Genomic DNA, 12,947 nt, shown 5'->3' on the forward strand with positions numbered 1-12,947 from the left:
CCAGATTCTGAGGTGCCATCTCCAGGAGGCTCTCCAGTGACACAATGGAACCCTTTCCATATCTCCTCCCTCTAAAGCTAGAGATTTCTCTTTGCTCCATTAGTAGTTACATGCTCTGAAAGGGCAGATTGCGTCAGGGGCCTGGCATGGGGAGAAAGATCAAGGGACATGGGGTGGAAGATTCTTCTGGATAATAATTTTATTCCCAGATCCATTCCTGTGACATACATTCCAATTTCCTAGGTTTTCCTGTTTCCCAAAAGTCAGTATTTCCCTCCAGACCTTTAATTTATTGGATATTGGATTTCATTTTCTTATTGTGCATTCCTTCCAAGGTGTCTTTCTTTACACATATTCATGGATGTGTACTCACAAAGTCTCTGTTTTGCATCCCTCTGTTGCAATGATCTTGGTAACATAGTGAACCCAGTTACACAGTGAATATACAACTTTAAATGTTGTGCACCTACTTCAAATGATAAACTTCCAAATCCTTTCTCCAAAAAATAACCAGATATCAGTGAGCAAAGGACAACGTGGACGGAGATTGGTCCTCTGCAGTTCCATTAGACGTCACTTCTCTAGTGTCCACCTTCCTGAGTTCCCAGGGACAGGCCTGAGGGTGTTAGAGTTTGGACCATGATCCTGTATTCATGCCAAATGTAAGATCCAGGAGGTTGGGCAGGGAGTGGAAGGGCTTGAGGTCAGGTGAAAGCTCAACGTTAATAGGTCCAGAAGTTCTGGAGGGAGTCTATTTGGCATTGTCATCTGTGGCTTCTACGTTCTTGACCTAGTTGTGAGGAATCCATGTTAAAATTCCACCTAACCTCATAGCTGTAAGAGTGTAAAACATCGCCACGTAGGTCCTTTGCAAATTGCTTTGTCCTTTTCGATGCCCAGTTGGCTCATGCAGTTTCACTACCACTAGGTCCAAATTAGGGGATATTGTTGATGGATTTGGAGGTTCACTGGGTCTCTCTGATAGTCAAAGTCATAGACTTTATGGAGAACTGGAAGGACAGGATTTCAAGAATAAAATAGTTGAAGAATTCTGCCAAGTGCTGACCTCTAAGACTTAGAAGCAATGGGGGGGGGTGTATTCTAAACATATTATTATATGGCTCAATCCCTCCTTGTATGGAGTACAGCAGGCCCAAAATAAGAAAAGAGCCTTTCCACCCTTCATGGACTCTAATGAGAGTTTTCATAGTCTTTCCTTTAATGTCTTGTTCATTATTTCCACCTGCCCAGAATTCTGCACAACAGAGACTCCAAACTGTGCATACATCTTTGACGGTTATTCAGAGGCTTTGGCTGTGAGAGCTGGGCTATTATATGGCAGCATTTCTAGTAAGTGGCAAAATTAGGGGGAAAGTTCCTAGCAGAGCTTTCTAGTTGCTCTATGATCAGTTTCAGTCCGATGTAGTGAGCTTCTACTCACCCAGAAAAGGTATCAATAAAAACAAGCAGGTACTTTTATCTTACTCTAGGAGGCCATGTGTCAGTTAATTCAGGTTCTCATAATTTATCATAGCATTGGATACCTGTATGCAATCCTCTCTGGGTAAATGAGCTCTGTTTTTTATTTACATAGGTGTAAATGTGAAATCTGGCTTTGATATCTCCTTCTACACTGTCCAGTGTATGTGGGTATAACATACCTTTGTGTTGGCAACTCAGAGAGTTCTGTGGACCCAAGACAAGTAGTCTGGTAAAGCTGAGTTACCAGAACCTGCCAATTGTTTCTGGAAGAATGATCTTTCCCTCTGGTGTTCACCACCAACCTCTGGCGTCAAGCTATATATTTGATTCTTTTGCATCCTTACCTCTTGGTTATACTCGAAATACACAAGATCTAAGGCACAGACCACATGAAAATCAGGAAGGATGAGCAAAAGGGGATGCTTCACTCCTTCTTTAAAGGGGGAACAAAAATATCCATAGGAGGGGATAGGGAGGCAAATTTTAGAGCAGAGAATGAACGAACAGCCATTCAGAACCTACCCCACATGTGGTCTACACACACACACACACACACACACATATATATATATATATATATATAGATATAGATATAGATATATATAGATATAGAGATATAGAGAGAGATTGATATAGATATAGATAGATAGATATAGATAGATAGGTATAGATATATAGATATACATAGATATATAGGTAGATATAGATATAGATATAGATATAGATATAGATATAGATATAGATATCCACCAAAACTAGATAAGAGGGATGAAGCTAAGAAATGCAGGCTGACATGAACCGGATATAGATCTCTCCTGAAAGACACAGCCAGAACATGTCAAATACAGAGTCAAATGCCAGAAGCGAACCACTGAACTGAGAACGGGACACCCATTGGAGGAATTAGGGAAAGGACTGAAGGAGCTGAAGGGGCTTGCAACCCCATAAAAACCAACCAGAGCTTCCAGGGACCAAACCACTGCCCAAAGACTACACATGGACTGACCCTGCGTAGGTAACAGTAAATAGCATTGTTGGGGCAACAGTGGAAGGGGAAGCCCTTGGTACTTTCAAGGTTGAACCCCCAGTGTTGGGAATGTTGAAGAGGACAGTAATGGGGGTTGGACGGGGAGGGGACACCCATTTAGAACGGGAAGGGGAAGGGTTAGGGGGCTGATGGACAGGAAACCGGGAAAAGGAATAACATGTAAAATGTAAATAAGAAATGCCCAATTTAATAAAAATGGGAGAAAAAGAATAACAACAAAAAAACCAACAAAAACAATAAAGAAAATGTTCCAGGGGCAGTGCAGGGGAATAGTGGTGAACAATAAGGGGGATGTATAGGGGATACACATATGGGGAAGGGAGAGGGAAGGGAATGGGGGCTTAAGGAAGGAAACAAGGAAGGGGAATAAAGTTTGAAATGTAAGTAAAGAAATATATCTAATAAAAATTTTAAAAATACCGTTCCTCCAAAATTGCTGGATTTCAATAAATCTGCAGACATAAACGATGCTATATTACAAGGAATGCAGAGGCATACAGCTCCATGTGTCCTGATCGCTTTTTATATTCCCCTACTGAATGGTTTTATTTCCTCTAATGTATTAGAGAAATACTTCTGTGTTTCTCCTTTGTCTGTCATTATAAAGGAAGCTAAATTTGTGAGCACAAGATGAAGCAAGGATAATTTTCGCCATGAATGTGGGATCCACAGAGCACGACAAACTGTCTACATAAAGAGCACAGTTTCCTGTGCAGCTCTGGCTGGCTGTGAACTGATGGTGAAGCCTAAGCTGCAGGAGACTTGCAGAAAACCACTGTTGCCTTACACTTGTGCTGTTACAGGAGGAAGAACCACACACGACTCAGGACGGTCTTGTGAGTGAAGGGTTAAAGGTCACATTGTTATTTTTAGGCAAACATTAATTTATTCAAGAACATTTTAAAGTGGGGAGTCAATGAGCTCAATGTATATAGCATTAGGAATATAGCATATTAATTAAAAAACTAAAGTTAACAAATAAATAACAAAACTTCAAACTTAAACAAATAAAACCAAATGCATAAAACCAAACTTCAAACTAAAAACAAATATAACAAGTAAATTAGTCAGCATTCAATAACTGCTGTTTCTTCAACATATAACTCCAGCCTGTTGCTGGCCTTGCAAACACAGCAGAACGGCAGGTAAGATGGTAAAAATCTCCTCAAGAGGAATGTAGACCTGCCTCACTCGGAGTGGTTGGTTGTTGATGGACAAGTCGTCAAAAGGTTAAACATGAGGCGTGTTCCAGGCCACATCACAAGGTCTTTCAAATTTAGCCCAAGATTGGTATGGTTACAAGGACTGAGATGTGGGAGGTGGTGTCAATCTTTGCACCCTCAGTGCTCCTGGTGGACAGTTCTGTCTCTGAGAGCTGTAGTCCTGCTCTGTGCCCTGGGAAAGCTTCTGCTGCAGTGTTCAGACCTAGGGGTGGAAAAGGCCTGGTGAGAACCTGCCATGTCACTTATCCCATACACAGCAGCACAATTCAGCAGGATAATCCAGGATGATCTTTCATCTGAGGTCATTCTCTCATGCCCAAGAGAGAAGGGTAAGAGATCCCACAGGCCTGCATATTTTCCCAGCTTTTAAAACTGCTAAAAATTAAACAGTGAACAGCAGATAATTCCAATCATACATATACATTATATTTTAATATCATGTAGCAATGTCTCAATGTCAGATGAGGAGAGATATGAACAAACTAGAAAACAATAGGAAGGCCTTGGAAGTCTGGCCATCACTGAAATGAAGACTATTATTATTCCTCCAGTGCAGGAATATGCCTGGGGTCCACATGACAACCTCAAGATCTGCAAAGATCCAGAGAAACAATATCTCAAGAAGTATATGCACACTGAAGTGATATTATACTTGGCAAGAATATGCTGCATGGAAATCTTGCCGAGGGTAGGCATTGAAGTCTAAAGGAGATACTCATGCAGAAAATAAACTATACCACTCCTTTGTTTATGTGTATCGTAAAACTATTTGTGGGGAGACCTAAAGGCACTGGGCTCAGATAATACAAGAGAGCACAGACTGGAGGGATCAGTACACAATAGCCAGAATCTCTATGGATCACATACACTTCATGGACGGAATTTCTTTTAAAATGGACAAGAAAAATATTCTGAGCTGCTCCTAGGTGACAGGTGCTGAGAACTATGGAGAAAGTCACACACCCAATAAGACAGTTTATAAGTACAGGGAATCTACTTGGGTCCTCTCATCCTGTGCTTTCAAATCCTCTCAGTGACACCGAAATGATGCTGCATCTTCTCAGACAAGGCCTTTTGCTCAGTGACCAGTTTTTGCTGATTCAGGGGGTCCTGCAGACTTTCCTCCATTCTCTCCTCATCCTGGTCATTAGAAGATTATATTGTCCATGGAGACATACATGTATACAGACACAGACAGACAGACACCCAGACATACACACTTTTGAAATCACCCAAATATATTTGTTCACATATACAAGCAGAGTATTTTGCAGAATGTGGTTAGTTTCCCAGTTAATGGTAATAGAAGGGTTCACCCAGTCTACTATTGTGGCATAAGAAAAAAAAAAACCTGGAGTGGGGTAAGTACACAGTGAGCATAGCCTAAAGACAGCTCAGCCAATAAAGTGTATTCCCCTGAAAATCAGAAATTAGAAATGTGACATCTAGGCCTGTTAGCCAAGCCTGCTTAGCAAGGTCACAAGGCCGTGCACAGGAGGCTGATTTCAGGAAACAGAGCACTGGGGGGGGGGGGCAGGTGAGCCTCTTCAGTCCTCTGCTCACTGTTTCCCAGTGCATGCAAAGTGAGCTGCATTTTTCAATATGAGGTCCCTTTACCATACAGTACCTGACAGGGGAAACAAACTACCAGCACAAACAGCTAGGAAATCTCCATAATCACAATCCAAGGTAAAACTTGTACTGGGATGCTATCAGATATAATTCGAGTAAGAGAAGGCTAATTCAAAGCCAAATGCTGGCAGGTATAATCAAACTCAGCCGCAGTCCATGGAAGGGCTGGACAACATTGTACCTTTTCACTTTCTGACTGATGGACATCTGGGTAATTTTGCTTCATGGCTGCTCTGAGGTGAACCACTAAACACTAATGTGCCACAGTTTCTCTGCTCACACCTACTTCTTGTTCTGGAATCGCTGTGTCAAAAGGTTGAACTTTCACAAGAGTTGTACACAGCTTCTCACAGGGCTACCCATTTGACACCTCCAGCAATGTCTGAGGGTCATCACTGTTCTAAACCCTCCTTACAGATGATTTTCACTCAGATCAAATGATTTTGAATAACAATGGTTAAGAGTGCCACAACACAACACAGGGTGAGTGCTTTGGACGATTTTGAGCCTAAGTTTCTGTCTGAGGCAAAGATGTGATTCCACCTCAGCATAACTCCTGGACATCTTCTGCTTGCAGATTCAACTCTAAGCAAATTAATCTTTCAATTAACAAATTCCAGGCCAGACTCCAAAGCCAAGGTATATTCAACCAAGTTTAGGCCAATCTGGAAAGAAAGTGGTGGCAGGTAACGATTAACATAACCAGGATGTTGAGAAGACACAACAAGCCACATGACCTTCCAGTGTTACTATACACTGAGAGCAAAGAAGGCAGAAGAGCCCTGAGTCATCAGTTTCGACACTGAGGTATATAGATTTCACACAGCAGCCTCTCCTCACATCCCTGTACCCTATTCAAGTTTTCTCCAAGTAATATCAATGTTTATGAATAGTTTTCCCAGTGTAAATAGTTTGAATAGTGATCAAGACCCCATTAAGAACAGTTTAAAATGTAATTGGAAAGATTATGTTTTCTCTTCTTCTTTCTCTCTCAGAGTGTTTGTGGTGTGTGTGTGTGTGTGTGTGTGTGTGTGTATACTTTTACATGTTTCTAAATATGCACATATAGACTTATACAATATATATAAATATATATATATGTGTCTGTGTCTGTGTTCAGAAACTTGATGACTTCACACACACATGTGAAAAAGCACACATATACACACACTTATATATATAAGACACCCATATCACAAACAATTAAAACAACTTCCAAAGTACAATATGCACCATAGTCATAAACATGATCACACATATATGTACCCACAAACACACAAAAAACACCCCCCACACACAGAGTCAGAGAGAGATGGAGAGAGGGAGAGGGAGAGAGAGAGAGAGAGAGAGAGAGAGAGAGAGAGAGAGAGAGAGAGAGAGAGAAAACAGAAATCATAAGTGAGAAGCAGAAAAGAATGGGGAGGCCATCAGGCTGGAAGAACAGTTGCTGAATACAGATTAGGCAAAGGAAATGTGTCAAGTGAGAGCGTAGACACTGCTCTCCATCCCTTATAGAGTAAACCTGTGTAGGGAATGCACTTCTTGGGCACACGAGGTTGAGAGAGCTGGACAAAAATATCCCTCTAATCCTCACATATCTCACACAAACCCTCACCCTGAGAGAAGTCTTTCCTACATCCCTGTTCATCCAGTCAGCTCCAGGACATAAGCCACAGGAAAGAACACTAAAACACTGACATAAAACAGGACGGACAAACTGCTTCTCAAGCTCTGTCACTAGAAACCACGTATTGGACAGGCAGGAGGGACCATTTTCAATGTACGGGGAAAAGGAGAGAAAGTCCACAAGCCCCATCATGATTGACAATGAGAGCCATTCTTTTGGCAATTGAACTGAACTCTAATCAGTTCTGTGCACTACAAAGACGGCTACCACATGGCATCCCACTAGCATAATGGCATGTAAGTGTGCAGTGTGTGATCAACAGATCCCCCTTAAGGAAATGCATTTTCTAGTTGAGCAGGAGGATTTGGTTGTCAATCCTCCAGTTTCTTGCATGAAGCTAACATCACAGAAAGTTTTGTAAATGTTCAAAGAGATGAACAACTGGATGAGACCTAGGAGAGTGTCTGGATAAGGTGGAGAAAGGTTAAACTGGTTTGACTTGGTTTATGCTTAGATATCAGGAAAACCTGCCCTTGATGCTTCATTCATCCTACCTGAGGCTGCTTGTTACACGGATTTTCATACTGGCTTCCCCACAGAACCTTGTTGTTTCCTTAATAGACTCTTCCAGTGCAATCTGTTCCCATAGAAGCTCCCTGTTCTCATGCCGTGCTCTCTGGGCATTGTTCTTCAGCTCAAACAACTCAGTTAGGAGGGGGCAGAAGCTGCGGCTGAGACACAAAGAAAAAATGGTGACTCCCAGCTAGTCTCCAACTTCCTCCCACGTCTCCAAGTCCATTACTCCTTCTAGGGTCCTGATCTGAAGAGAGTCCCAGATTATAGTCCAAGTCCACAGTAGCCATGGAGCATGACCTAGATACAGGTCAAATGGAGAAAAGAGCCACATTCCAGAAGACTCAGGGCACTTCTCAAAAACCTGACACCATTGATTCAAGTTTTTCCCAGAAGAGGACTTAATCCCCATGTGTGCTTATTTGTCCATTTTATTAGAATGTCGCTTGGAGGCCAATCTTTCTGTGTCCTGTGTGTCCTAGAGCCTTCCTTAGACACAGGCTTCCTGGTCTGCTTCAAACACTAAAAAGCCTGATCCTCACTTTACTTCAAAGATAAGAATGGGCTGACACATGCTGTGTCCTGTGCTGGGGTCACAACCTTGTAAGTTACTCACCAGTACCAGTCATTTTCCAGTGTGAGGTGTGTACATTTGACCAAAGCTCTATTGACCTGCTCGCTCATTTTCTTCATGTCGGTCATCACTTCCTGGTGCTGCATCGTGAGCATTTCAGACTCAAAGTTGTTCCTGTGGTAAGGCATGGTCCAAGGATGAAATAACATTATGAATGAAGGATTCAAGAATTACATGAATTCAGACTGAATCCTGAACTACCCCAGCCTAGGACATGCCACGCCCTTGCTTCTTGGTACTGGGTCATTTGATATTTATTAAGTTTATTATTGTGAACACGGAGACAGCAGTGCCAGGAAACAGAAGGAGGGAGCTGATTTGCTTGAGCTCCCTGAGGGGGTTTGAAGGAATAGACTAGCTTGCCAAGAACATTCGAGGACCCTGTGTCACAATCCAGGCTCCAACTTAAGCCCATGAAGAGTATTCTCCTGTTCTTAGGTAACAATTCTCAATCATAGAATCTATTGCTACATGAAAACCCAAAGGAACATGAACAGTATTTACAGGGAAAAGAATTTATAACACGCACCAGGAGAGTCCCATGTGCGTCCACCTGAGCAGATGTGAAATGTTCTACTGCTCACAGTGAGGCTCTCACCCTCATCATTATCATGCCATGGAAATTGACACAGGATAATTCTCAGGCCAAATCAGAACATAGAATACCCAGATCTTAAGTGATACACACAAAACACACTCACACATGCATACACACACACAAACTCACACAAAACACTCTCTCTCTCTCTCTCTCTCTCTCTCTCTCTCTCTCTCTCAAATACAATTAGAATGCCAATTAAATATAAGGATGTGGCATTATCTCCAAATACAATGAATAAAATCAGAGAAAACCAGTGATCCCCTGTTGTCAGTCCAGTCACACACTGTGAGGCAGCAAGTGGGATTGGGTCCCTCCAGCTCTTCACAGGACCTATTGAACCCAAAGCACCTCCATGTCAATTGCAACAATGATTGGTCATAATCAGAGCACCTAGAAATTCCCACAAGCCAACACCTGTCCAGTCTCCTTAAACCACACAATGAGAGCTCACACACTACTACCCTCACTCCCAGCCTGTGATTCAATCAGGCCACAGGCTATGATTTACGTTTGTAGGAATTAAAATAGCCTGTGCCACCATCCCATTCCCATCTGAACTTCACATTCTGATACAATCAGGAAAGTGCTTTTGACCATGAGGACACCCTGGAGTTGTAGCCTACTGTGATGTGAGGAAATGTGGATTTAACAGAACTTGCATTGTGACTACCTGTCATTTAAATTCTTTCCCGGGTAATCGGCCAGGATTCTCCCGAGTTCATCTCTCTCCTTCTGCATCTTCTGGAGAGCAATTTTGATGTTCTCCAAACGCTTCATTCTCTCCTCTTCAACAGGTGTCGTGGAGGGTTGGGACGATGCCTTCTGATCAAACTCTGTAGGTAGATAAATACCAGTAAACAGGCATATATGTGGACACAGTGTCAAGAAAAACTATGCTTACTCTAAACAGAAGTCTGAGGATGAACAGTTCTACAGATACCTTGAATCCCTGACAGAGCAAGAAAGCTATCTTTAAGCTGAACTCAGCTAGTTCCCTGTTCCCACCATCAGAGCCATATGATGACATATGCCATCATAGATATAGACCACACCTCCTAAAGCCATTCCTCTGTCACTGAAATTCTAAAGCTGGCCTAAACAAGAAGAATTGGAGGACCTTCTCAGCTAATGTCTGATGTGAGGCAGGTAAGTCCTTGAGTTCAAACTGCTTAACATCTTGAATCCCTAATCATGTGTGTTCAAGGACAAAGTAACTGAGACCTTGATATATGACCAGGAGAGTATCCCTCTTGGCATCAATTACCCAAGTAATCTACAGGACACTGCTGAGAATGAAGTGTTTCAACAGCCGATCCTGGAAGAGACACTTTGTTATTCTTATAAAGGCTCATCCTGGTATTCTTTGACACTGCCCAGGACACTAAAGAGATCCAAGGAAAGCCCCTTGACATATAACAGTTCTTGGTTTTCTGTCAAACTAATGATCAGAAATTATTGTGTCTGGGTCAGCCATTAGGAAGACTGAGGCTCTAAATCATACGTCCTACTCCTGGAAGGACCAACACAAGCCAACCTGCTCCAGGGAGCTCCCCTTGCCCTGCCCAGTACTCACTTGACCTCCTCAAGGACCTTTCCATTCGTCTTCTTCTCCAACATGATAGAAGGCTGGCCTCCCTCTGCCTTGGTCTGGTGCCTGCATGGATATGATTGTCCCTCCGAAAGAGACTGAGGATCCTGGAGAACATGCCTCCTCGGGAACCCATTAGGAAATGAAGGGAAATCGCTCAGGCAGTTGGTGTCACCACAACACTGCTGACATCACAGAACATTCTAGTGTCTCCTGGATACAAGAGAATTTCCAGGGAAGACACTACCGGTGATGTCAGTGGGAAATGCCATAGCTTACTTGCGAACTACCTCCACCCAGACTGACCAGTTTCTGCAGTGGCTTTTCCAGAGACTCACTTTTGAGCCAGGAACACCCATTCGCTCACTCTCCTTCCAGAGCTTCAGAGTTCTCACTCCTTCATTACAACTCAGTTGCTGAGGAGAGGGAGAGTTGTATCAGACCTTGAAATGGATAGAACATCTTTGTTAACAGCCAAAGGTCTAAAGACCGTGGATGAGGGATATTCTTCTTCCTGAAATGTATAAACCCAGTGTCCATGCATGTGACATATAGTCCAATTTCTACAGTTGTTACTGTTCCCCAGAGGCGAATATTTTTTTCCTTCACCTTTAAATGTATGCAAGTTGGAGTATGTTGTTTCATGGAGTGTGCCTTGAGAGGGGTCATGGTTTCAATATATTCACCCATGTTTTTTCCTGAAATCTCTGTCTTACCATCCCATTTTGTGCAATGGAAACTCCCTTTTCCTGGCAAAAAAGCTTCTCAGGTATAGAACAAACATCAAATTGTAAACTTTCTGTCCATTCTTAAAGTTAAAATCCCCAAAAGTGAGGGAGGAACTGAGACCCAAGCGAGAGCCATGGAGGGGCAGAATGCAGAGGTGCTGCTGGCCAAGGAAGAGCAGGAGGAAGCAGAGAAGCTGTAGCACATCATGGTGCACTGGGAGCTAGAATTGGAGTTCGACCTGGGCAACCTGCTGGCTTCACTCTGAGGACCTACAGGGTGCTTAACCATCATTTATAACTCAGTATCTGGTGTCTCTCTGGCCACCGTTGGAACTGCATTCAGAGGAACCACAGACAAAAGTCATCCAAAGAACAATTCACCAAAATAAATAAAAATTAGTACATTTTTCTTTCAAAAAGGCATACAAATGTATGGTCAAGTCAAACAAAACCCAAGGAAACACAAGAAATGAAATATTTCACAACAACCCAAGAGTGCAAGAAACAGTATAAAAACAATCTCTTAGGGGTTGGGAATTTAGCTCAGTGGTAGAGCAAGGCCCCGGGTCGGTCCCCAGCACCAAAAAAAAAAAAAAAAAAAAAAAGAAAAAAAAAAAAAGAAAAGAAAAGGAAAGAAAAAAAGACCAATCTTTTAAATCTATAATAATTCTATATGTATTTCTTGAAATAGCAGTTGGAGGAAGCAGGCTGTCATGCTCTTATAAGTTCCATAGCCTCATCAACCCTTGTGACAATCTCCACCTGTTTGATTTTTTCTTAAGCACAGATATGTGTGAGTTAGAATCCCGAGTCTGTCTGGGATCAGACTGTAAACTGTAGTCAATGTAACACTGGCAATCATTAGCCACAATCTTTAAGTTTCCCTTGTAACATCAGAGCACAGCCATATCTTTGGAAAGCAAAACTCACCCTCCACCAAACTATCCTCCAAAATCCAGTCTCTCCAAAACACCAAGTCCATTCCTCATGCTATAAAGTATGACGGCCAAGCCTTGCATATGAAGGATCGATATTGCAGGCTCTAATACCTCACCAAAGAGACATTGCCCTAAATTCTTTTACAAGTCCGGTTTCCATGATAAGAGTTATATTAAAATATTATCCCAATCTAGACCTGTTTCCCTGGGTTGGCACATGCCACGTGTTTTCTCGAATGACTCCTTTTTTAAGCCAACATTCTATTACAAATATTACAAATTTTCAACCATACCCAATAACTTAAAAGCCAGTCACCTATAGCCAAGACATGTAAAGCTTATTATACATTTAAAACCAAACAGAAAAAAATGAAGTGACTACACATATCTTTAGTACTTAGATCAAACACCATTTTTACTTCTTTAGCTGTCATTTTAAAAGAAGCACCTTGTTACCTGTTGATTCCAAATATCACAGTCAAAGATTTCTCTAAGAGAAACAGCTAACAGCTCCATTACCATAGAAGCTTTGAAGCTGCTGGCACCTTTAAGGCCAGCTAGTGTAGACATTGAGCCAGCCCCCTGGGGAGCTTCCCCAGTGGACAGACCTAGGCTCCTAGCTACATTCCTCCATTGAGGCAGGATTCAGTCAGAGACACACATGACAGTTAACACCAGAGATAACCAGTTATCTAGGATGCTGGGCTCCAAAGGTCAATTGAAACTGTTTTATTTATTTGTTCCTTTCTTGAAAGGACTTAAAACTAAATCAAGGGGGAATCAACCAGCATTTAAAGTTTTCACCATTTTTTCTTTTAAACATGAAACACAAAACATTCAAGCAACAAGAAGCACAACCCAGACATACATTGA

The 12,947-nt window shown here is 42.1% G+C and overlaps 1 protein-coding gene across 1 annotated transcript; it reads right to left on the reverse strand.

Annotated features, from left to right (window-relative positions):
* Window positions 1–3,393: 3,393 nt before the first annotated feature.
* LOC148000702 (disks large homolog 5-like) lies at window positions 3,394–10,535 on the reverse strand. Its single transcript, XM_087586949.1, has 5 exons — window positions 10,394–10,535; window positions 9,491–9,653; window positions 8,202–8,333; window positions 7,567–7,743; window positions 3,394–3,955 (listed from the first exon to the last, which is right to left on the reverse strand). The coding sequence occupies exons 1-5, from the start codon at window positions 10,524–10,526 to the stop codon at window positions 3,871–3,873; spliced, it is 690 nt and encodes a 229-aa protein (XP_087443075.1). The 5' UTR covers window positions 10,527–10,535; the 3' UTR covers window positions 3,394–3,870.
* Between the last annotated feature and the right edge of the window lie 2,412 nt (window positions 10,536–12,947).

This window comes from Rattus norvegicus, chromosome 15 (assembly GCF_021556685.1).
Source record: "Rattus norvegicus strain SHRSP/BbbUtx chromosome 15, alternate assembly SHRSP_T2T, whole genome shotgun sequence".
Taxonomy (NCBI): domain Eukaryota; kingdom Metazoa; phylum Chordata; class Mammalia; order Rodentia; family Muridae; genus Rattus; species Rattus norvegicus.